This window comes from Leuciscus leuciscus (assembly GCF_965113295.1).
Source record: "Leuciscus leuciscus genome assembly, chromosome: 19".
In the NCBI taxonomy this organism is placed as follows: Eukaryota; Metazoa; Chordata; class Actinopteri; order Cypriniformes; family Leuciscidae; genus Leuciscus; species Leuciscus leuciscus.
This window is the reverse complement of record NC_138743.1, coordinates 22,408,311-22,435,733: the sequence shown is the minus strand read 5'-3', so window position 1 is coordinate 22,435,733 and position 27,423 is coordinate 22,408,311. Positions and strand designations below refer to the sequence as shown.

General features: G+C 37.5%; 3 protein-coding genes across 3 annotated transcripts in view; 2 read left to right on the top strand and 1 right to left on the bottom strand.

Annotated features, from left to right (window-relative positions):
* Positions 1–27,423, top strand: part of myoc (myocilin) — a 261,947-nt gene that overhangs the window by 153,377 nt on the left and 81,147 nt on the right. The gene's annotated exons all lie outside the window — the stretch shown is intronic.
* On the bottom strand, positions 8,971–17,291 carry plpp6 (phospholipid phosphatase 6). The gene is made up of 2 exons (XM_082146915.1): positions 16,634–17,291; positions 8,971–12,803 (listed from the first exon to the last, which is right to left on the bottom strand). Exons 1-2 carry the CDS (start codon positions 17,118–17,120, stop codon positions 12,436–12,438), a joined length of 855 nt encoding a protein of 284 aa, XP_082003041.1. The 5' UTR covers positions 17,121–17,291; the 3' UTR covers positions 8,971–12,435.
* prdx6 (peroxiredoxin 6) lies at positions 18,871–25,911 on the top strand. Its single transcript, XM_082146932.1, has 5 exons — positions 18,871–19,030; positions 21,155–21,311; positions 22,760–22,906; positions 25,172–25,318; positions 25,562–25,911. The coding sequence occupies exons 1-5, from the start codon at positions 18,939–18,941 to the stop codon at positions 25,685–25,687; spliced, it is 669 nt and encodes a 222-aa protein (XP_082003058.1). The 5' UTR covers positions 18,871–18,938; the 3' UTR covers positions 25,688–25,911.

Here is a 27,423-nt window from a genome sequence, read left to right as displayed (position 1 = left end):
GTTGACACATGTGCTTCAGATGCAATACGCAGGGGCATCCCCAAAGCATCATTGACGCATCGCGAGTTCCGTCGAAAGTGAACTACGGGAGTAAAATTAACTTGTACCTGCTTAAATGATGCAGTGGTCAATGGACCCTATTCACAGACTGTGATGACGTGTTTTAATGGTCATCATCATCGTAAAGTTTTTTATATTTTCATTTTTTTTGAATGTATGTACATTTATAACACTATACTTTGTATTATATTATCTTTGCATTCAATTTCAAGAAACTAGTATGCCGCGGAGAGGGTGTTTCTAATACAGCGGCTCTGAATGACTTATCAATCTCTCTCTTTTTTTACTCTTTTTGAAAGTTGTGAAAGCACTAGTAAGAATTGAGAAATTGGAAAATGCCAGGCAATCTACTTGAGACCCTGAGAAGACAGGATCTTGCTGGAAATTACCATTTGAACTCACCATTTGAGATGCAAAGCCTCACCTCAGAATACATCTCTCTCTCTCATCCCCCACTCCTTCTCCCCCATGCGAAGATCACCAAAAACTCACCCAATAATCTAAATGGTTTAATGTGAATGATTATCATTGAGTATTGTACATGTTTGGTATCATTTGAAATATCTCAGTGCGACTGGTACAAATGTAAAAAAACAAACAAAAGGTAATAAGGCTTTTAAGAGTTTAGAGATAACTGGCACACAAAGGAAGGTGGTCTCCTGGCAAATGGTCTCATCCCCCCAAAAGGTGTAACCTCTGAATTTAAATTTCCATTGTTAGCACGTTTCCATGTGGAAGAGGTTCTGTCTATATAATGGAATGCAGAAAAGGGCTCTGGGCCTTTTTGTAACTCAAGTTGGCCCATGATGCTAAGAGTGACCAAACTCTTAGCACCATGTATTTTAATGTCGGGTTCGCATCTCTTCTCTTTAATCCAGAGCTTTTGATTTTTTGTATTGATTATCTTTGAATTGATTATGTAATTGGCATGATACATTTACCTGACATAATAAATTGTTACATTTGATTATTCTAACTGACTTTGACATTATTTTCATTAAAGAGTTAAAGTTAAAGAGTTAAAGAGAATAGTCAAACATTCGCTCACATTTAATGATGCACAGATATCATTAAAACCTTTTCATTTATGGAGTCAGATGAAATAACGAGAAAATAAATTTTCAAATGTATTGCATTCAATCAAAAAATACTTTGCCTCGAGAAAAGACAGTAACACGTAGAGACCTTCCGCGCTGGTCGGATGCCGGACTTTGGGCCGATCGAGCGCAAGCTTACAACTATTGTGGAGTTTTTATTTAGCTATTTGAGCAAATGGGAACAGAAAAAATATATTTAGTGTAGCCTACTCTTTCATTCACCGCAATAGAAGTTTACCCAACTATGAGGACTTCTACTTGTGAGAAACCCAGAATGTGTAAAAACGGTCTATTTACATTCAATGACTTTTAAAATGCCAGGAATCCGGTTCCCTTTCGAGAACGGTCACTTCGTATTGCGTAGCTATACGCAGTGGGAAACTCCTTTTCCTCGATTTACTGCACAGCTAGCACAGTGAGTGTCTGGCTCACTCATTGGCTGTGCTGCGGCAACTGCACATCCAATGGCGCGGGAGCCCGCCAAGGGGACGTGGCCTTAGCCTATATTAGTCCCTGAAAACGTCATTTTAGCAGATTTTACTTCTTCAGCGACAACTTCATGTCTCTGAATCCTCTGAAAGCCTTCACCGTTGAAACAAACCCTTATCAGCCTGAGCGAGCAGTATACAGCAGACTACGCCTTCAACACAGAAGTCATTTTTCTCCTGTCGCCGTTCTCGATGCATATCTTTTCAATTATTATTGTGATTTATAAAGAGCGCGAGCGTTGTTCCAAATGCCTCGCTCCTCTTGTGCCACGTGCGGATGCCATCTGCACGAGGCCTACGGACACACAAAGTGCATCACATGCCTGGGAACCCCCCATGCTGAAACTGCATCCTATGCCTGAGGCTGGTCTCTATGCCTGTTCTGTGACTGCGCATTCGGCTAGCTCTCTGCAAGATGGCGACGCCGCTTCTCCTGCTCTTCTTTTTTCCGGTGAAAAAAAAAGTGCCGCAGGCCGAAAGAATGGTGGTAAGCGAGCCTACGCCAGCCTAGTCCCCGCGTGTCTCGTTCTCCCTATCTCAGTCTCACTCGCCGGTCCTGTTCACTCAGGCAGACCTAGGCCCATCCCTTCGAGCGGCGGGTCTCGTCTCACTCGGCGGATCGGCTTATTACATCATGCGCTCGCGGCTAGCTCTCCTTTGAGACGGCAAACCGCCTCTTGCGCTCCCCCGTTTCTTCCCTCGTCGAGCCTCCACGGAAGAAGCGCGCGGGTAGATGTTTGTGCGGCTAGCTCTCTTTACGACACAAGAGAGCTACCCCGCCCTCCGTTTTGCACGTCACACAAAAGCACGTTTTCTCTGAAAATGTTCTCTCTCATGCGCTTGCCCGCTTCCTTCCCTCATTGAGCAGCGACGGAAGAAGCGCGGTCAGATGTGCACACGGCTATCTCTCTTTACGACACAAGAGAGATACCGCTCCCTTACATTCTGTTCATCACGAAGAACCTTCTCCGTGATTCAGACACAACAGCGCAGTTTTCACACCTGGAATCAACCACGCTGAAACTGTCACACTATCACTGCAGTCAGTGCGCCCGCTACGAAACGTGCACCGCCACAGATAGTCACTGCTCAAAATCCCATGACACTTCTCACAGCTCTATGACCCAGTTACCGCACTATGGTAACCTGGCAAGTTGTCGCTTCAGTCGTTTAAACCTGCTAAAATGGCGTTTTCGGGGACTAATATAGGCTAAGGCCACGCCCCCTTGGATTGTGTGCGCCAATGAGCTAGCAGCGCGCCATTACACGTCAGAGCCCGCCAAGGGGGCGCCCGCGCCATTGGATGTGTGCAGTTGCCGCAGCACAGCCAATGAGTGAACCAGACACTCACTGTGCTAGCTGTGCAGCTGCAAATGCGTTTTACATTTTAGGCTTCAGTAAATCGAGGAAAAGGAGTTTCCCACTGCGTATAGCTACGCAATGCTCGTTCCCTACTCTCAGGGAACCGAGGTTACGATAGTAACCGAGTAGTTTCCTGACATTTATATTTGCCTGATTTCAATGCTGGGGAATTACATTAAGCAAAGTCTGAAAGCACACAAGCTAAATACAATATAGCTAGATCTAAATCCGGAAGATATCGCCCAGCTCTAAAAAGCAGTTAAAGCACTTAGGCATAACAAGCATAAGACTTTCTGTTTTATAAAAAGCAGTAATTATGTTAAAAATCAATCAATGACATTTAAAATCCAACAAAAGGAGGAATATTAGTGCTATTTGGTGCAATCAAAAGTTATGTAAATTTGAACCACTAGATGTAACCATCATAAGCATTTACAGTAAACAGTTTTTTTCCTTCAAATAAATTAAATGTCAAGACATCAGCACATGTGCTTACATCAAATGGTTTGAATGATCTCCTCTGTGTGGCTCAAACCCATGATGGGACTTCAGTAATGAAAGGTGCAGTTAGAGGAGTTCAAGCTCGTTTCCATGAGAAGCATCCCGAAGCAGTTTATGTACATTGTTATGCCCATGAACTGAATTTGGTACTTTGTCAAGTCAAATTTATTTATATAAACAGATTGTTTCAAAGCAGCTTTACAGAGACAGGAACATAATGCAAAAAAGTTTGTTTCCAGAAGAAAATAGTGTCACAGTCCAGCTTAAGTAAGTTCAGTGATGTTTCATTTTTGTTTAAAAAAAGTTATTAATTATATATATATATATATATATAGCCACTCTGGAGAAAACCATGATGTCATCGTCCAGCTGAGTTCAGTTCTTGTATAATAGTGTCAATGCAGGCAGATCAATATTATTGTTGAATATTAAATTAAATGTTAAATTTAATGTCCCCAACTAAGCAACAAAGGTGAAAAAAGGTGACAGTGGCAAGGAACCAAAACTCCATCAGGTGTCAGAATGGAGAAAAAAACCTTGGGAGAACCCAGGCTCAGCCGGGGGCCAGTTCTCCTCTGGCCAATATGATTCAGGCAGCATTATAGGTCAGAAGTCAGATTGGTTTGGAACAATCAGAATATTATCCAGTTCCATCTGGTTGAAGATCAGAGTCACTCTGGTATGGAGACGGGTTTGTTGAGGATCAGTGTCGATGGCTGTCGTGTTGATGAGGCCTTCACAGGGGAGAGTACTTTGTCACACTTGTAGGGCTGTGCCAGAGGCAGACAACTTTTTTTGAAACATAAGGGAATGTGTAATCTTTCTTTAGTGTTTCAGTAGTCAATCATCAAGCATTTCATGACACACAGGTACAACTGGGTTTAGAGAACAATGAATGTGCACGCCTACAAGTTTATTGACAGACGATCAACACACGTCTTCAGGTTCACGCTGTTTTAGCTGACTCTCCCCAGTCACAGGCTGTTCTCTGGGAGTATTTAATACAATAAAGTCTTGTATCACAATAGTCAATTTCTATAGCCATAATTTAAGTGTGCACGCCGTGAGCATAACGGCTGACAGAAAGTTAGCTTTTCTGAGGTGTGGCGTCGCTAGGACTAATTATTCGGGGCTCGAGGCACAGACAATGGCAAATAAAAATCAAACGAGTCTTTATTTTTGGCAGAACACACAGAAAGGTAACTTTTAGTTGTTCTGAAACAATGTTAGGTGAAAACTAAGGGAGTGAAATGAACTTTTACCTGCTTAAATGATGCAGTGGTCCATGGACCCTTTTCACAGACTGTAATGATGCGTTTTAATGGTCATCATCATTGTAAATCCTGCAATGTTTTATTATATTTGCATTTTTTTAATGCATGTACATTTATAACACTACTTTGTATTATATTACCTCTGCATTAATAAAACCAATGTAAGGCTGAAAGCTTACGCTGCTATTTTGAACCAATAATCGGAACAAAAGGTCGTTGAAGGATGACGTGTATAATTCAAATATTTATCTGACTCCAATATAATTAATCTGACTCCATTAAAGTTGTTGTTATTCTTTAAACTCTTATTCTTTAAAGGTAAAGGTCTTTCTTAGAACTGATAGGAAAACGTAGGATTTAACCTGAACGTTTAGATAACGAAAGTTATAATCACTTTAGCTTTCAACATCATCAGTGAAAAAATATTCTCAAAGTCTTTAAAGCAGCCGAAGTTATTTATTAAGTTACATGTTTAAATATACAGACAGTAGAATGGAACAACATACTGTAAAGAAAACTTAGCAACAAATAATGCACTGTTGTGCAAACGAGGCCGTAAAAGCCTTTCTCATAGTATGAGGTTACGCACCGGTGTGCGGGAGTGACTGGGTTAAAGCTTTTCTCCTAGATCAACAGTTACCTTTCCTTCTTCTACCCTGAGCAAAGCATTGTTAAACATGAGTGGAATACCAACACCGAAACCCAACTGACAGGAAACCAAAAGATGAGGTAATGGAGATCAAGAGGGGGAGAAGAACATTAACATATTCTCCTCAATGCATGTTTAACCAATAGTACATAGAATAGGGAGAAGCGCCACTATGAGTCACATGGGATGCGCCCATCAATACATATGAGTCAATTTATGCTATGCCCACTATGTTTGTGCATATATTCACAGCCTAGTGAGGCAGGCTTTCCCTCAGCATGGAGTAGTGGGTATTGGTTCCCTACCCCACAGAGTCAATAAAAAGACGCAGTATTGAAGATCCACTTTGAAGGAAACTTCTCAGGTTAAGCCTGACTGTAACCCTGGTTCCCTGAGAAGGGGAACGAGACACTGCTTCAGACAAAAGAGTTGATGACGTGTAACTCAGGTGCCCTTTTATACTCATGGGTGCTCTGAATGTTACACAATGGACTGCTGTATGCCAATGATTATTAGCTTTTGTTTACCTGTGTCTCAGACACCGATCAAGCTGATGGCCTTCCCCATAGCGGCAATACCAAGACGCAGTGTCTCGTTCCCCTTCTCAGAGAACCAGGGTTACACTCGTAACCCGAGATGTTTCTGAGTCTTTGTGTGGTAAGAAAAATAAACAAATTAAAGGGTTAGTTCACCCAAAAATGAAAATTCTGTCAGTAAATACTCACCCTCATGTTGTAAGACTTTCGTTCATCTTCGGAACACAAATTAAGATATTTTTGATGAAATCTGAGTGCTGGATCACTACTCCACAGGCTTATGGAAATGTATTAAAGACATTGTTAATATAGTCCAGTGGCTCAATCTTAAGTTTATAAAGCGACGAGAATACTTTTTGTGCGCAAAAACAAACAAAAAAACATAACGACTTTATTCCACTTTTCATTTCCTTCTCTCTGGGCCTCGAGTCTTTTCACGTAGTGTAATAGCGTAGCGCGTCTGTGTTGTACGTCACCACGCATCACACACATGACCAGCGTCGCCCAATAGTGAGCCTACGTGGTGACGTGCAACACAGATGCGTGCAACACCCACGTCAAACCTGTATTACTTTTTTTTTTCTCTATTTAACATAATTGAAGATATTTTGAGAAATATCTCTGTGTTGTCATTGTGTGTGTGCAATAAATCGAAGTCAGTGGTCACCAAAACTGTTCGATTATTCTTATGATTATTCACTCTTTTGAGAAGAAGCAAGTCATTCAGGAATGACTATGATGACAGAATTTTCATTTTTGGGTGAACTAACACTTTAATGTATTCAACAAATAATAAATGAAATACATTTTGTTGCTTATTTTGCACTTTAAACTGGAAAACTATAAAAGAATTTTACTAAAATTGGCAATCCTTACAAATTTGTGTAATCCTTATATTTTACCAGCAGAGGTCACCACAGCATTACACTTTTTTCTTTTTGGTGCCATCAGGTGCACATTTTCAGAACCACAGCAATGAAGAATTATAGTTATAGAGAAGACTGTAGGACATCTAGTGGTGAACATACGAAGCTACAGGTGGAAAAAGTCACGTGTTCTACTACATTTCACCTTGAACAGACAGATGGATAGATACCTTTGTGTTTTCTTGAGGCTCAATCTTTTTCTTTTCTTGTCATTTGGTCTCTTTCTCCCACCACCTGCATATTTTCTTGAGGCTCAAATGCTGAAAAGAAGACCATTCTCTAGGTTTTATATGCCTTATTGAACCTGTTGTGTTTGTCAATCCATGCAAGTTTTGCCATTGCTAGTGGTGGAATTGCACCTTGGATTTTTTTCTGTGTTTTGTTTCTTGTTTCTCTCTTCTTTTCATCCAGCTTGAAATTTTCTGAACGGATGACTTGCATTTTGTACGTCTTTCACACATTCTTTGTCCTTCTACTCCCTCACCTTTCAGGTAGATGCTCTTGCAGGTGTGGTTGGAGGAACTGTGGTGGAGGAGCATGGCAATTCTTTTCAGGTAGAGTTTACTGTTCAGGTTCCTTGGACATACAACAAAGTTATTTTTCGTTCTTCACTTAGGGGTAAAAAGACATTTGAAATACTTGATCAGCGATATACTGTTCGTGAACATCCCGACGCCATCCACGCTACTGAGAGCGGCGTTTATGTGAATATGTGCTTCACGCTTTCCTCTTGATAACAAAATATACACACAACAAAAATGACAGCGGTAAGAAAACAGCAGTTAAGAAAGCATTTGATCATGGTGACGTGGATATGTTTGACCAGCTCTGCAATTCGGCACACTAGTCAAGTCAAATCACGTTTATTTATATAGCACTTTATACAATAGAATATATAATATACTTTACAGTTTTAAACATGAAAAAACAGTGTTATCTCACTTATCTCACAAAAATAAGAATTACTACTATAAAGTGTTACTATACTAATATAAATTCCTACTATAAAGCAGTTCTCCATTATGTTTTTACTTGCGTCTGATCTAAATGGACTGAACAGAAAACATTAACCGGAGAAGATTTCCATGTCAAAGGTGGCAGAGCCTCAAACCCACCCCTATATTACATAATCGCCATGGACCAATGGTTTTCCAGAAAGTTTGCTTTGACAAGCTGTTTCGAACAAAAAACAAATACCATTTTGATGTCACACCAGTTCATTCTTCGATTGAGCGGAAAGTATATCAGGGCCTTTATTGTGCAAGAAAATTTCACTTACTCTTTTGCACACGTACAAAGAAGTGCAATTTAAACGGACAATAATTTTAAATCTGGAGTGAAAAAGAAACTAATTGTTGAACTTCGTTTCACACACAAAAAAACAAACAAACTTGTTTTGTTGCATAAATAACTATGTTTGCTGCTCAAAAGTGCAATGGAGAGCAGTGGAAAAACTGGACTGAAGTGCACTTCTAATGTCTACACTTAAAAATAAAGATTCCAAAAGGGGGTTTTCACAGCGATGCTATAGAACCACCATTTTGGTTTACCCAAAAAACTTTCAGGGTACAGATTTTATTATTATTATTATTTTTTCTTAGTATGCATCTTCACAGAACTATCGATGCAAATAATGAACCTTGAATTTTAAGAGTGTAGTCTATCAAGCATTTGCATTGCTGTTTCCCATGAACACATTGTGATACATGATATGGGACCTGTCAAAAAATTATATGGGACCTGTCACCAAAATATATGGGCAGAAAACAAATATTGGAATTTTTTGGAACAAAGTCTCAGAGGAGTTTATACTGAAACATGACCATAACAATACTTTCTTAAATGTTTCCATTATGTAGGCTAAATGTCTCGGATCCTGTTCGCACTACATCACAGAACCAGATTGTTTTACTATTTGTTCTATAACATTTAATTTTCTTTTCATACAGATTTAACTGTCCCACATCTTCATATGGAGGCATCTATAGCATTAAAACTCCAAGAGCTTCAAGACATTACTACTGAGCTTCTCATTTTCCACGAGATTAGATATTTGGAGAAAACACAATTCCAAGGCAAAGCCATGACATCTTCATATTTATTTAGAAAATACAATCACATTATGATCAATGTAGAGTATATTTTACATCACAAATATAATGAACAGTCAAAGCAGGTACCACATTAAGCAAATGAATCCCTTGTAGGTTTCACTTTGGTGAATGTACATCGCCACTTTTCACTGAAGACTAAACAACGATCAAATGTCAGTTGAAATAGCTGATGAAGCCAATTAAAATGACTCCAAACACCTGAAATATCAAATAAAAATGTCTTCCATATTCCCTCTCCATATCCAAAAAAACCAAACAAAAACAATACACAAGTTCCCATAGCAAACAAACACATCACTAAAACAGCACAAAGTTTTTGCAATTTAAAAATTTTATATTTATTGGTTGCCATCTGTCACTTGTATTGTGATATTGCACAAATGATCAAACGATTTTCAAGAAAGAACAAGAAAAAGTGCATATGACTCTCCTGAAACAGTCAAAACGCCCACAACATTCACCAGACACTTATTACAGTGAATCATTTTGAGGGAATGCACTGCCAGTAGACATTTTTCAAAGAACAAAAAAAAAAAAAAAATCTCTAGATTTTGGGGGTGGATTTATAATATCTTTGATGCCACTGTACTTTGAAAGAGGAAGAACTATGACTACTTAAAGCTGACAGTGAAACAGCTTGACAGTGTTTCAACTATTCCAGTAAGGCTGTGTTGTGTGTGTGTGTGTGTTACGTCTCTTTGAATGGGTTTAATGGAGTGTGTGTCAATCATCAGGATACTGAGAAGAAAGAGTGGACTAATGTGTGGAATTAAACTGAAATTAAAAATAATAATTACACAATAATTACCACAATAGTAATTAAAGTAACATGTAATATGGGAGAAGAGACACTAAAATAAAGCTACCAATCACTATATCGCCAACTAATTAGATCCTTCCTGTGCCTTCGTTTTGGATAACCAGTTAACAAGTGGAATGTAACAAGATATACATGGCTGAAATATTTAGAAACCCCCTTATAATTAATGGGTTTGGCTATTCTAGGAATTTATGTGAGGACAAATTTCCTCTAAACTGGAAGCAAAGATTTCTCTACAAAGTCATTGTATGTGTTATATTAAGATTTGTCTCCACTGGAATCACTGGAACAGCCAAATCTGGTTACAAGAGGAAGACTCATTAAAAGAATGGTAGAGTAGAATAAGACCAAATCATTTTCAATGATCAACAACTCGAGAAAGAGAAAAGTCTATGAGAAATAAAAAAAAGCAATGAGAAAGTCCAACAAACAAAAACCCTCCTCATTCACATTTTACTTTAATAATTGGGGAAATAAATGTTGGAAAATTATTGCATGGAAAATTATAAAATGTTGCATTATTGCCATTGGCACTGGTAAGACCATGGCTTTTAAACATGTACCATGGTAACACCATTGAATTCAGACATATGCATAAGCACCATGTAAAAACCATGGTACATACCTGTAAATATGCAATCACTCAGTAAAATGGCATGTCAAAGTGCAGTACCACCCCACTACTTATTTTGCACAGGTGGTCCTTTAGTAAATATTAATGTCATCATGGTGCAATTTACACCTGCTTAATGCTACCAAATGGCATTTAGCTGCGTTTCCACTGTCAGGCCAAAAGCTAGCATGCTAGTGTGTGCCAGGGCCAGTCACGTTTCCATGATTTTATATACCAGCTAACATCAGCATTAAAAACTTTTAATATCATTTTAGCTCAAAACTCACTTCCAGACAGCAGCAAGTGTTTGAAACAACTTCGGTTTTTGATCCGGTGTGGATTCTGATCACCATATAAGGCAGAAATATTTTTATGCGATGCAAAAGACTATGCGCGCTAACCATTACTATCGTAAACATGGTAAATATGAACGCTTGAAATCAGACAAATCACACAGGCTATCACAGAATTTATTTTATCTGTCAGTACGCCTCGTCTTTTTATACCAGACTGTCTGATATCCATATTTAGCTCCGCATGCGTCATGAAATAAAGCAACTCTTTCTCTGACTGAAAATATAACTGCATTGGGACTGTAACTGGAGAGAGTGCTAAAGCTCCTCGGGTCATATTTTTTGGTGGAAATTTTGTAGAAATGATCGGTAGAAATGAACACACTGTCCTGTGACTACAAATATACAGAAACGGACGCGACTGAACAAGTACGCGTGTCTTCTTTCTTTTGTGAAATAACGGTAAATACCACTTTACTTCTGTGTGACTAATGTGCAATCTTGACACAGATTAATTCATTATGATCAATGCATCACTTATTATTGTAAAACTATGGTAAAACATCAATGCTTGGGTTTTAAATCTTTAAGTAAACTACAAAAATGCCAACAAACGTCCGCTTTTATCATGTTCGTTTTGCAATCTCGCTATTTTCCAGTGATTTCTTTCTGATTAGTTTTCTGATAAAACTTCCATTTGTTGGTGAAATGATGGATTTGTGTTATGGGCGTGGCGTGGCGTAGAGGCGTGTTATGGCCGTGTTTTAGTGAGGCACTGTGGAGCTTCTGGCCCGACAGTGGAAACGCAGTGTGGTTTTGGGCTCGGTGCTACAGGTCCGAGGCTTTTAGCCCAGCCCGGCCCATTGGAAGCCCTGGCTTTCACTGGCCCGACAGTTGGTGATTTATGGCTCTATAAACACAGTTGAGGCTTTAACCCAATTCAAATCCAGCAAATGTATTAAGACCATAGCAAAATATAACGAAAACTCCTACTTCATAGACCAATAAGATCCAATAACCCTTCAGAGATAACAACTACTTCCCTGTGAATATTTATTGAGGACGCCACATACCCTAAAGGTATCAGAGCTGCGCTGAAATTCTCCCCGATGTTTCAAATCCTCTCCCTCGCCTAATTAAACATTCATTAATGAATTGCTTTTCATGTTAATTAGAGTTCTGGCTGGTTTTTGATTAAAACGGAGGCAAAATCTTCAAGATGACGCCTATTGTTTAAGGTGCTATAAATATGTAGTATCACAAAGATGAGGTTTTATTCTGTAAACAAGAACATTGAAGTCAAAAGCCAGAGGTCGCCACCAATCATCCTTTTTTGATAAGCACCAACCCTCAAAAAGCAGAGCACAATGGCAAATGATTTAAAAAAAAAAAACTGGCATAATCCATCTAGTATCACAGTATTGACACAAAAGAAGTAGAGAAAGAGAGCGTGAGACAAAAATCTTTAAGGGGCGGAAAATAAGACGTCTGTTTTCACTGCTCCCTAACACTCCAACTTCAACTCATTTATCTGTTCAGTAGAATCTGATTTAAACCTGGATATTACAGGCAGATGATCTGAGAGATTAAGTTTTACATTCAAATTAGCAGACGCACAAAACTAACAAAGCAACTTAACAGATACTAAAGAATTATAGTCTAGATCCTCCAAATAATGCTCCCTTTCCTCAGTCTTAACTTCTCAGTGAAGCTGTCCCATCGTGCTTTGCAACATGACTGGAGACAACCAGAGAATCTCAACCAAATTATATTGCCAGTAGCCCATGAAGAACCCGAACACCACATCCGTCACATTATGGCGTCCAAGGAGAACCCTAGAAAAACCAACTAAAGTGGCCCAGAGCAGGACAAGAACGCGGAGCGGGGCCGCCAACACCAGGTGGGCCAACAGAAAGCGGGCGCACATTGCAGCACGTGTGGCATGGCCTGATGGGAAGGAATAGCGGTCCACAGAGAACGTGGCAAACATGTCCATACGGTTATGGGATGGACGTCGGCGCCGCACTACAGCCTTCACCACGCCGACCAGGACCAGGTCCAGTACCAAGGCTGAAAAAGAAATAACAAAAACGTAAGAAAAACTGGACAACCGGAACATTGTTGGATTAGACTGAAGTCTGGTAAACCCGTATCCAACCTAACATTTACAGGCTTCCTTAAAGCTGATCAGCCAACTAACTATAAACAGCTTATAAGACTCGGTTCACAGTAAGTAAATGCTGCTTCTCACACTCCATCTCTGTGATTTAACATGCATTTGTTCAGTAGGTTAACTTCATTTGCATTAATGTGCACATCATTTTTGTGGACTGAAATTGACATTACATTTCAAAATAAAAGCTTGAGGATCTGACATTAAAAGCTCAAGGGTTTGAAATGTTTGAAAGTAAGGATTTAAGACATAACTTGTGTGTTAGTCAGCTCTTGTAAAGAGTGAATCCAAGTTTGAATACCTTCAAAATATAATTATATATAAAATGTTAAAATAAAAAACATCAAAATAAAACACTTACTAAAAATAGATGAGATATTTTATGTCTACTTGCATATCATGACCATTAGCCAACATCAGAAAATTGTGAACATGTTAAATTATAGAAATATTAATATTTTAATAATTAGATGGATACCTTAATGTCCAAAACCTTGGGGCTGGGTATCAAAACAGATTTCCTGATTCTATTCACAAGCGCTAGATGCAATTAAATTCAATGATGATTAATTTAAGGTATATTTCAGTTATAATGTTTATTGTGTTTGCTTACATACATACAGTATGGAAAGAATTCCTTTTATGTTTATGATATAAATAATTTTTCACACATACTACAGTTTTATTGAATCACATTTAATACAGACTGCGAATTTAAAAGCTATACTAAATGCTATGCTAACTATAACTGCTTTTGCCCTAGTTTCCATAACAAGCACCAGTAATGCCAGAAAATCATTGGATATCCATGTATTTCTGCATGTAGATTTGTTCAGAATACATGGACAAGAACAAATAGAGTGATAATCCCACGCAGCAATGACAATATCAGCAGCAAGCACTTTATCTGCCAATAACACATACATCTTTACAGCCTTTCTCTAAATAACACCGCACACTCGCCTGCTCAGTTCAATGCCAAATGCATTCAGTCAATGGCTATGTTTCCATCCAATGCTACGAATTTAAAATGCGCACAAAATTGGAATATTGTATAAAACATCTACGAATAAAGCAGAGTTTCCATCCCATGTGGAAATTGGCACAAAATATCAGTCATAAAAATGGAAGTTTCTGCAATTGTGACACATTTTTTTCATTCATTATAAATGACTTACGCCTCAGCGTGAGCCATGTTATTCTGCATTAGGAGGAGGACGCCTGGTGTTTGGGAACGCAATCATTGCGAGACACTTCCGGAAGGTCATTAAACCCAAACATTCTGATGACAGACTTTGGCTCAGGCATTTCTGAATGACCAAACCAACATTTGAGATGCTGTGCAATGAAATTGATCCGCTGATTTGAACAGTTATCCACTCGCATCCACTATTGAGGCAAAGCTATATGTTTTTTTTGTTGTTGCTCAAATTATGAGGGATTTATTCAGTAAATGTGTTTCAATTGAGTACAAACATTTTTTATGTGCATTTTAAAAATTGATGTGATTCTTGCCGTTTCTATCCAGCGTTTTTTTGTGTGGCTTCCGAAAATTCGCATTAAATATGAAGTAGTGTATTAATTGTATCTCTCTGGAAGGGAACATATTGTAATGACACCCCCACTTTCAGTTTAATGCACACCAATTCTCTGAGCAAACTTATTGTTTGTGTTTTATAGCTCTACAGCTGCTCAATCATGTTTGACTGAATTGATATATTTATTGTATTCTTTCTTGTAACAACAGAGAATATGATATATGATATATACTATAGACCTATTTTAGTAGGTCCTGTTCATGGGAACCATTAAACCATCATGGCCAACTACACTTAATATGAAAGACATTTTTTCCACAATGACGAGTGGAAAGATCTTTTCAAAATACATTGATTGATTACAGCTGCCTCTGAACACAAGGCTTATGATTACCAGGATTAATTAAATGTTTCATAAAAGATGTTAAATTAGGCGAAATCTCTGGAAAGAGATCAAGCATGGCTGCAGGACCGGTGCATATCTCTGTGTTTCAGAAACAAGCTGAGTAGGCCATTCAGCTCAGTTGTAGTTTTAAAACCTGTCGATGTTAGTGAATGGGATGTCAAAGCAACAAGGTCGTGAGTGGAATGACATAATCGCCGTAGAGGGATCGGTAAGTGAGTGATTATCACTCCATTTTCCCTCTGGAAATACTGCTGAGAATCATGATTAATAAATCTGGATCTCTTGGCAGCAACAACCAAGAAGCCTTTCGCAATTTAAATGGGTTGCCAATAAGCTACATCAATAAAGGAAACCCAGAATGAATGGAAAACTGCCTCACCTGCAGATCCCCCTGGTACTGAAAACACTTGAAGGAAAGAGAGGTCCAAAAGAAAAGATCAGGGATGTTTCATTGGGAAAGCGGGAGCAGAGGAAGTGGGTTATGATTTGCTTCATACATCAAAGAAAATGAGCCTGAAAAAGGACCAGAAAGAGTGGGGAATGCAGAAGTGTATAAGAAACCAAATGTGAAGCCAGCCTATTAGATGAATATTAGCTGTGACTAAACAAAAGAGCAGATGCAGATGTATGGATGATCATGTAATGACGTAAAAAAAAAAAAAGAAAAGAAAAAAAGGGTATACCTCAAATGGGAATTCTGAAGCTGGTCTTTTTAAATGAGAAAATCCTAAAAGATTAGTGGCTAAATCATTTTGACTCTTTCCTCAATTCACATGCATTGTAACTGCATTACTGTCACAGTCTATGAGGCAAGGCAGAATAGATGTTAAAATACAGAATTTATAAAGTATTGCCACAAGACTAGAGATTATACACCACACAAAACTACTGCGATAGAATTGCTCACCAACATTGGCTGTGCAAAATAAAATTATATCTGTTTTTAACTTCTATCATTAACATGTAAACACGGTAACTTTTGCACGATATACACAAGGATACGAGGAAAAGGCTTCACTGAAATATCCACTTACTTACATCAGATCATCCAAAAAGCTATTTAGACTTTACAGCACAAAAAACACACATTTTGTGCAGAAGAATAAAAAAATAAATTAAAAAAGGCTACATCTTTCTAATTTTAAACACTCTGAACACCATCCCTCATTAAATTCCACTGCAAGAGCGTCACTACGCTTCTAAATAACGTTTGATTTACAAACTGAGTGGCGAGTCTAGCAGGGGTTTTCAAACTGGGGCCCGGGGGCCACAAGAAAGAGGGGCTGTGGAAAAGATTACAGAAAATCAGTGTGAAACGTATATAAATATGAATAAATGTAATTAAAATTAAATTAGCTAACTAAATAAATGTAATTAAAATAATAAATGTATTAAAATAAAAACATTTTGATTTAAATAAACCAAAACATTTAAATAACATTTTGAAATTCATATATATATATATATATATATATATATATATATATATATATATATATATATATATATTTTTTTTTTTTAAATAGCCTAACACATTTCACAGCACAGTATTATACTACATAGAATTTATATAATGTCGTAATCGACATGTATAGTGCTATATTTTTCCACAGTATTATTTAAGTCTTTATGTTTGAAAATATATAATTGCCTTTTAAATTTTAGGATGGGGGGTCCCTCACATGTGGTCCGTGGCATCTAAAAAATTGAAAACCCCTGGTCTAGGCTATAGTATAATTTTTGAGCACGAGCATTTCTTTGTAAGATAATAAGAGCGCATTACCCATGAGCAGGTTCAGCATGACCTCCTGACCGGCGACACTGTCGCTTTTATACAGGCAGTACGCGGCACCGGCCAGCCACGGGATCCCGTGCCCGGAGATCTCGATGAGCTTCATGAGCGGCCGCACGCTGCCCCAGGACGAGTCCTCGCAGGCGCACACCCCGAGCCGCTTCGACAGCCACAGGTCGATGGCCAGCAGGGAGCTGAACGCTATCCCGAAGAAAGACGGGTTTAACTTCATGCAGTCCTCCTCCGGTAACTGCTGCCCGCCGCCGGTGGAGGAGGTGGACGAGCCCGATCCGCGGCGTCGGCTGGGGCTCTCGGATGCTCTGAGGCGTGCCGCGGTGGGGTCTGAGCCCTGCCTCTGCAGCAGCTGCGGCGGAGGGGGAGTTCGGCTCAGAGAAATGAACTCATAGCGCCCGTTTCCACCGGCGCACGGGACGCTGCCGCTGCGCCCCGAGCCGCTCCGCGCTTTAGGAGAAGGCATTTTACCTCACTTATGACAAGACAGACTAGAATGTCTTCTGTTTTATTAAATAGCTTTTGGATGCGTCTTTTTTTTAGGTCATCGTTTTACAGGTGATGACAGAGAACTCGTTTGACTGGACTTCCCTGCAGCGCCATCTTTGAACTGCAGCTCAGTCTGCGCAGTGCACACTGGGAAAACATGTTTGATTCAACCATGTGACTAAATTACAAAATAAATTAACATATATATATTATTATTATATATTATATATAATGTTTATTAAATATATATATATATAATGTTAACATAAATTAACATTATTATTATTATTATTATATTATTTATTTATTATATAATAATAATCATTATATATATAGACCCCCATCTTAAAATTACATTTAAAAGGCAGTTTTATACTGTGGAAAAAATATATATTATAAATTACATTACATTTAATTTGATATCATATAATTTTATATTTTATAATGTATTTTAATAATTTTTTGTTTATTTATTTAATTCAAAATGCATTTATTTAGTTTAATCAATTCATTTTTTAAATCAAATGTATTTGTTTATTTAGTTAATTAATTTAATCGTTATTATTATTATTATTATTACTCTGCTTTTCTCTAAACCTTTCCCCCCTAGCACCCCTGGATCCCAGTTTGAAAACCGCTGTCCTAGAAAACAAAAGTGGACTAAAAACAGCAGCAAAATTAAAACTCAGATTTGAACTTTGCAGGTTTTACATGGGTTTCTTTAAATTAAATTTTGAAATATGTCACTCATGTAGGCTATAACATTCCCCATGTAAGCAGTTTTAAGACAGATCGCTGCATATTTTGTTAACCTTTGTGTTCTATGATGTGATGAGTCTCTTGTGTTTTACTTAACATACGTTATTAGATTAAATATGTTATACAGTAGTTATTAAAAAATACAAACAACTAATCTATGTAATGGTGTTGCAGTACTGCTCTATAATGTCAAAACCACACAATAGTTATAATAAACACCAACATAAAGAAAAAATCAACATGAAGAAAGAAGCTGTCTGATGTTTTAACTAAATTGTATATCTTTATTTAAGATTGTTGAATAAACTGACAGATAGAAGCCGAGAGAGCGTGGTTTGCGTATGTATACATAGAAACCTCATTCGACTGCTCCAGACGCGTCAGCGCGCCCGCCATGTTGGAACGGCCGGCGTGTCATCATTCACAGTAGAATCAACGATGGTGCAATAACATTGTGTAGCTTCTGGTTGTGAAACCTCTGAGATTTAAATGCCTGAGGAAATTGGATAACTTTTCACATGTGATAATTTGCTTGTTTGTGTTTTTACATGTATTAACTCAATATTACAGGTTTTTATACTATTGTAACTTTTTAACGTCGTATTAGCTGACGCCTTCGTCTTGTATTGTGTTAGTCTAGCAAAATCATCTGCTGAAGTCTATTGTAAATATAGGTTGCAGGTGCACCGATAACTTGCTCTCGAGTCGTTCACGAACCGGTGTTTTGACCGTTCAAATATGGCGGACCGCTTACTAATGATGCCTCTATATCTATGGTCGTTTAGTCCATATGCTATGATAAAATAATATATTGTGCAGAAAATACATGATTGCATTTTTACATAATCTACAAGACTTTTGAATTGCAAACGCTGAAAATTAATTTAAAACCGAATTTAATTTTTTAATTTAGGGACGTGACGGTGTTTCGTCCAATCAGAATCGCTCACTCCCCTCTCTTCCTGCTTCATTAACCTCCATTCTATGGTTACATGTGCCGACTACAGAGAGACCAGACTAGCTGAAAACAACAGTCATGCCTGGAATACTGTTGGGAGACGTGTTACCTAACTTTGAAGCAGAGACTACAATCGGCAAGATAAAATTTCATGAATTCTTGGGAAATTCGTAAGTAGCTCAGTTGTATGTTTGTTTTATCTGGACTACTCGGATAACGTCTGTAATTCACGTCTAATGTGCTTTTAATTAATTAATTCAATCATGATCATCAGGTGGCTGAAACATTCCCTACCTGATCGATACATTACTAATATATGGCATTTGGAGACAGAAACTCGCTTTTATATGTCAGACTCCAGCGTTGTACTTGTAACATCACATTTCTACTCAAATAATCTGCCAGTTATTTTATTTGTAATATTATTGCTTATTTATGGCAGCAGAGTTGGCTTAAAGGGAGTCTAAAAAACTCTTCACGTTAAGTTTATGACTCCATGATTCTGCGAAGTTCTGCGAACCAGGTTTGTATTGCAGGAGATGAGCACACAAAGCAAACTATTGTGTTATTAATAACTAGTATTTTATATCAATCCAACTTTTAAAAAACGGTGATTTCTTTTTATATGCCATCAGTGTTTCATTGCAATTAATCAAATGGCACATTTCTCAAAGTAATGTCAGATATTACTACAGACTTCATTTTCCTTTAAACCATTTGCTTTAATTGTATGTAGTAAATGTTTTGAAGGGGAGTGTAAAATGTGCCAAGTCACTGTGGCTGTAAGAGTTGGCGTTACAATGGCTGGTATTGTGAGATTTTGGCAATGGTGTGAAGTGTTTGGAAGTCCCCCATATTCTGCCAAACCTTTATTAATTAAAAGTGAATGTCTGGGAAGTTTAGATTTAAAATAACTTAACTTAAAAGTTAAGTCAAGCTAATTATTTTTAATTAGTTTAAAAGAAAAGCATGATGTTTGTTTATAATATCACCATGAAGTCAAAATGGACAATTCTAAGAGGGTGTTTAGCCACCCTTTGTTCTGCATTTCCCAATTTAGAGTTTTGTAATCATGCTTAAGTCTGTAAAAATCTTCCTGTTTTTGACCAGTGTCACCTTTAAGACTTGTCTTCCAATCTGTACGATGTGAAGCTAGATGATTTTGAACTTACTTTCATTGTGATGATCACATAATGTGACATGACCTCCAGAGTTTGACGCTGTTTCTTTAACAGCAGTCAAAACAACTGTTGGCTTTGAATAAGAAGTGCTGCCCTGTGCTTTTCTACAAAACAATACTGTAAATCTTTCGGGCTGAATGGAGATTAGGTCTACATTTATCTAGCTAATTGGTGATGCCAATAACTTCACAGATAGAGAAAGAGAATTGTTCTCAGACATACTCAAATTCATGTCTGCAGGCCAGGGAGTGAATCATTCTTGTCCTTATAACTTGGAAAAACATGTGACGTGATTACTCAATCCCAGTATAGTGAATTGTCCATACACCCACCCACATGATTCCCAGACATGGCTGTTTTGTAATGGTTCAACCTGCCATTTGTTACTTTTTACCAAGTACAAAAACAAGTATGAATTTGTAATCAATGACCATTTAAGTGAATCTCCCATTATCTATTGGTCTTTCTTGTTAGAGGAGTAAATCACCAATGGCAAGATGGGCTTTTAACTCTTTCCCCATCATTGACGGAAGTTTTCATCAATCGATGTTTTCACTGTTATACGGTAGGGGGTGATATTACCCATCTTCTGATAGAGTGCAGAATCCCCAGATCTAAACGCAGGTGAAGCAGAAACGAGCGATAAAAGCATTGCTTTCATCAAACATCAAATGGCATACAAATCAACACCTAAAGTTACCGAAAGATGTCGACCCAGGACGAGCTGCAAGACTGTGAGGCTTTGGGGGTGTTGATGGACTCCATCTGTTTTGATCATTTTTCTGAAACCAATCTGGATATAGATATTCTCAGCTTTTTGTTTACATGTTGCTTTTTTTTATGGAAGGAAGAAATTTCAACACCCATAATGCACTGGGCTTGATCTGACTGTCCGTGAGCAGGGATACAAAAAAAAAAAAAAGATCAGTCGATCTTTTGCTAACAAATAAATGAGATTTCTGTGCAGGTAACACTGAGAAAGATGAAACGTGTTCATGTACATTCTAACACTGTAACAATTCAAAGGCAAAGTTGGTTGAAAATTAGCACAGTTACCATTTAAATGTATCTTTAAAAGTATGTAATTCTTAGCTTCCATCTTGTTTCTCTTAGATGGGGTATCTTGTTCTCACACCCACGCGACTTCACTCCAGTGTGTACGACTGAACTAGCCCGTGCTGCGAAGCTTCATGATGAGTTTAAGAAACGCGACGTGAAGATGATCGCACTGTCCATTGACAGCGTGGAGGACCACCACAAATGGAGTGAGGTGTGCAGATACGACGCATGACATAACAGAAAGAAATATAAAATTTGAATTTATTTTGCACACATATATTTAAGTTCAGTAATTTCACTTAAATAGCAATGAAAATGACCTATTAATTGTCATTTAAGTGAAACTACTGAACTTGAATATACGAGCTTGATAAAAATTATCATTCTAGAAGAGAATTTCAGATGGCACTTAGAGGCTTTTCCATCTGAACTCTTCATATATACATGTCTATATATAACACATACTGCCATTGAAAAGTTCGGGATCGGTAATATTTTTTTATGTTTTTAAAATGAGTCTCTTCTGCTTACAAAGGATTCATTTTATTTAATAAAAAAAAAAAATATATATATATATATATATATATATATAAACAGTAATATTGTGGAATATTATTACAATTTAAAATTGACTGTTTTCTGTTTGAAAATATTTGAAAATATGATTTATGCCTGTGATGGCAAATCGGAATTTTCAGCATCCTTACCTTAGTCTTTAGTGTCACATTAAATGGTTATTTTAAATTGTAATAATATTACTGTTTTTACTTTATTTTTGACAAAAATAAATCTAATTTTGACCAAATAAGCAGCCTTGGTGAGCATAAGAGACTTCTTTCAAAAACCTAAATCTTACCGACCCCAAAGTTTTTGAACGGTAGTGTAAACTCATGAAAGATTGTATGTTACTCATAAACAGACGTTTCAGATGTCACATGATTTGGCGTTCAATGATGATGCATTGTTTTGAGACTCCTCTAGCTTGAGCATCCAATCATTGGCCTGTAGCTCTAGGATAAGCACACAGAGGACTTCTCTGATTGGTTCAGACAAAATCACCTTACTGTAATCCCAAAAGGAAAGAATTTCTGCAGCTGACTTTCTCTGAAATCCTCACTGAACAGGGCTGGTATCTTGTTACAAGACATCTGGCTTCCCATGGGTCTGAACTTTTCAAGGGTCAAAAGATTCATAACATAACTTTTACAAAGCAGTTTTAATGCTTTTCCAATTAAGGCACATACTCTATTTGCCAAGATTTTGCTGCTGTTGTTGTTCTACGGTCTGTCTGTTTTAACGGTTTTTAACTCCTTTACCGGACATGCAGACATACTCTCACACCCACATGTGCCTTTGGCTGAACTCTTTCTGAATTCGTGTGAATGCCACAGACAGATGGTTCCCACAAGACAGTGTTTTGTTTGAAATCAGTCACTGGGCACCCTGACTGTTTTACCACAGCACTCTTCACTCATTATATGCAAATATCCAGATGTGTACAAGTAATGCTCTTATTGGTAAACCATTTATTAACCAATATTTTCCATTATTTATGGTCTTGTTTTTATAATACAAAAAAGTTCATTTACAATTTCTTTTTAATAAGGCTTCACATGTAAGGATGACTGGCTGACATCTGTATCTTTGCTCTCTCTCTAGGACATTATGTCATTTAACCAAGACAAAGCCTGCTGTCCCATGCCGTTCCCCATCATAGCGGATGACAAGAGGGAGTTATCTGTCTTGCTGGGGATGCTAGACCCTGATGAGAGGGATAAAGACGGGTTGCCCCTCACTGCCCGCTGTGTGAGTTTCCATCGCAATCATGCTTTAGGGCTCTTGTTAAACAAAAAAAAGTGGTTCTCAACTAGGGTGCCCAAATTGATCTTAAATTAAATGTAGTTATACATAATACTATTTAAAATGCTAAAAAAAAAATGTGTGTTTGTATATTACAGATGTATTTATTTAATTTTTTATAAGAGGTACATAGTTTAGAGAAGTGGGCCTTTGAATATTGTCTCGGATGGAGGCCTTGGGCTGCATTTAAAATTTGCTTACTTGCCTACTATGTAGTAGGCGAAAAACAGTATGTGACAAAAGTATGTCCATTTCCCAGTACTCCTAAAAGAGTAGGCAAAAAGTACCCAGATGACCTACTACTACAGTCATGGCCAGAATTATTGTCTCCCCTGGTAAATATGATCGAAGTCTGTAAAAAATAAATCTGCATTGTTTATCCTTTTGATCTTTCTTTCAAAACTTTTCATCGAAGTAAAAGAATTGAAAGTGGGGGGAAAATCACATTATGAAATGTTTTTCTCCAAAACGTGTTGGCCACAATTATTGGCACCCCTAGAATTTTTTTGAGTAATATATCTCTGAAGTATATTCCCATTAATGTTTACATTTAGCACACCAGCACACTAGGAACATGAAATGGTCTCGCTATGACTAAATATGAGGAAACACGAAGGCCAACTTCCCTATATCAACCTTCCCTATATCAACCTTCACAATGAGTAAAACCAAAGAATATAGTTCTAATGTGCAGCAAAAGATTGAGCTTTACAAAATAGAAAGTGGCTGTAAGAAAATAGCTAAAGAATTGAAAATCCCCATTTTGACCATCAGGGCAATAATGAAGAAGTTCCAATCAACTAAAGATGTTACGAATCTGCCTGGAAGAGGACGTGTGTCTATGTTGTCTTAATGCCCAGCGAGGAGGAAAGTTTGAGTGGCCAAAGACTCTCCAATGATCACAGATGGAGAATTACAGAGATTAGTTGAGTCTTGGGGTCAGAAAGCCCAAAATCGTTTCATCAACTAAACTACATCACCACATGTTGTTTGGGAGGGTTTCAAGAAAAATCCTCCTCCGCTCCTCCAAAAATAAACTCCAGCATATTCAGTGTTCAGACACGACTGGAACTTCAAAAGGGACTGGATTCTATAGTCAAATGAAACTATAAAAATAACTTTTTTGCATCAAACCCACTTGCCTTGGCCATCCCAGTCCCCTCACCTTAACCCTATAGAAAATGAGTGGGCTGAACTGAAGAGAAGTGCCAACATGGATCTGGGAATCTAAAGGCTCTGGAGAGATTCTGTATGGAGGAATGGTCTCTGTTCTCTTGTCAGGTGTTCTCCAAACTCATCAGGCATTATAGCAGAACAATCAGAGCTGTTATCTTGGCAAAGGAGGTTGACAAAAAAAATAAAAATAATGAAAGGGTGCCAATAATTATTGCCAACGTGTTTTGGAGAAAAACAAAGCGATTGTCCCCTCATTTTCAATTATTTTACTTCAGTGAAAGGTTAGATTTATTTATTTTTATTTTTTAATGAAAGATCAAAAGGATAAACAATGCAGATTTATTTTTAGACCTCTTTGATCATATTTACCAGGGGTGCCAATATTTCTGGTCATGACTATCGGCGAGATTCTGAAGTGTGCATAAAGTTGACGCTTTACTATCCCATGAGGCCATGGGAGAGGATTTATGAATGGCAGAGAAGCGATACAACTGACACTGGGAGGTTACACATGACAAGATGGCAAATGTAGTACGCCAGATTATATTTATACTACACACACTCATACTTTTTTTTTTTAGCAGTCACAAAGTAATTACTTCTTCAAAATGAGTACTTACTTGAGAGACTGATTTTAGATGCAGCCATGGAGTCAATAAGGTTGAGTACCACTGCATTAGAATCAGAACTTTATTGATTGTCTTGATCCTGACCAGAGCCTGAAAATGTGAATGTGAAACTGATCTGGCTGACTAAATTTCTGTTGCTGTTCTGCTGCATGCAACATTTCCATTGCCTTTTGTACCCGCATATATCTAGTCTTTGCTAAAATATTAGACTTTTGCTGAACTGGAATGCTGCTAAGGCAAGAAAACGCTGAGGAACCAGCCAAGAGAAGACATGTCAATACATAGAAAAATGTGATGGTTATATGGTCTCTGAATAAGATTAGTGTGACGTTATTTCATTAGGCCACTAGTTATGAAGGTGAAATGGTTTTTGTATAATGGCCTTAACACATTTATTATATTTCAGGTGTTTGTGGTTGGCCCTGATAAGAGGCTGAAGCTGTCTATTCTCTATCCAGCCACAACGGGGCGCAATTTCGATGAGATTCTCCGCGCTATAGACTCTCTGCAGTTAACAGCAACAAAGAAGGTGGCCACACCTGTGGACTGGAAGGTAGAAACGGTCTTTGATACTGTACTATATGTAATATAGTCACTGAGTATTTTTTTTATTTTTTTTTTCCTCTCTCTCATATTGCAGAGCAGTTGTGTTTGTGTTTTTATGTGGTCAAGATTGTGAATGTGAACTAAAATTTTGCAGACCTAAACTTCACTGTTCTACATGATCATCAATGTTAGTTTGAAATCCTTGAATATTTATTTATTTATTTATTTATTTTTTATTTTTTTGTCTAAGCCCGGTCAAGAAGTCATGGTCATCCCTTCTCTCTCAGATGAAGATGCCAATAAGCATTTCCCAGCTGGTTTTACCCTCAAAGAGGTGCCTTCTGGGAAAAAATACATTCGCTACACTAAACCATAATGTATAAATGAAGGTAATTCTGTAGAAATGGCACTTAAACGACATCATATTGTAGCCCACTTGATATGGTACGTTCTCTCGCTTGACTTCTCCCATCACCTGCTACTAACCAGAGGAATCAACAGAAGTTAGTTCATAAAGTGACCCATCATAAAGTCATTACATACAATATAATTGTATTGTGCCTTGATTTCAATAAAACTGTTCCTTTTGTAATTTAAAAATGTTGAGTTCATTTGGGCTGAATATTTTTATTTTTTTATTTTTTTGCAATAAATTTAATTTTGAACACTTGCCATTTAAGGTTCACCTGCAGTATGCATTAGTTGTCTAAGACCAATGGGATTTCACTGTCTATGGGCTACCCAGTAACCAATAAAATGTTTTTGTTTTCCATAGTAGTGACTGGTTAGGATGCGGTGTGAAATGGATGCATTGCAAGTGTCTTTTAACCGTAGATCAGGGCCCGTATTCTTAAAGCTTCTAAGAATTCTCTCAGAAAATTCCTAATTTAGCTTAACTTCTACGTAGGAGTCTTCGCTTAAGAGCGATTCGGGACCGATCTGAGAGCAACTCTGAGCAAGGAAAAGACAAAAACTTTCATCTTAGTGAGGAGGCGGGGCTGACCCCATTGCTACGTATGACACAATCTTTTGAAGACTGTGACTGGTTTGTTGTCCAAGAAGGAAAAAAAAAAGCTTTTTTTTTTTTTTTAAATCACTCTCACTCTTACTTTACCATTCTGTTAATTTCCTATAAGGTTGGCTTATAATGATAAAAATTGTTCCATGCTTTCCAATTACACTGATTGCTGGCATGTCTATTTAAGTGGTGGTTTGAATATTAGTTTTAATGTAGCAAACATGGAGAAACTCTTAAGCCTCTTAAAAGTCCTCGTCCATACTCCTAACAATTTTGACCTTAAGACCTCTTTTAAGGGTTAAGATGCTTTCTGAATTACTTTTTTCTTTACTAGGATTTTTATTTCGTTTTAAGAGTAAACGCCCACATTTCTAAGAATTTTCGTAGAATTTGTCACTAGGAGCTACTCTTTGCATTAAGAATTTTTTTTTTTTTATGAATATGGGCCCAGGTTTCATTTATAAAGTAAGGTGTAATGTGAGAGTTCAGTATTATGCTTGAGAAAAATTCACAAAGATGGGGAAACTAAAAATGAACTTTGACACCACTGAGAGGCGGAATGAGGAAAAAACTTTACCAGAATGAACTTTGATCTACATTAAATCTACAGTATACTGACCTGACTGTATATGTTCATGGTGGTATTTGTGTATGACTTCTCACTTATAGCTATTAGATGAAATATGGAAAGTTTAAATTATTAACTCTATGAATATGTTATAATTTTAAAGAGTTTCTTTTTATTGTAATTTTTATTACACTTATTTATTTAATATACATTTTCATTCCAAAGTTTGGGGTCTATAAGATTATTTTAAATGTTTTTGAAGGAAGTCTGTAATGCTCACCAAGGCTGCATTTATCAATTACAGCACAAAAAAAATAATATTGTGAAATTATTAAAATGTAACATTTCTTAAGGTTTTAAGATAGCTGTCAAATCAATTAATCTCATCTGACATAAAAGTTTAACACACACACACACACACACACACACACATATATACATATACAAAAGCAATAAGGTACTCGAGGCATGTGCTGTATCGTGAATAAGTAACGGCTGAAGGGTGTTGTTAGGCCTGCAACCCCTT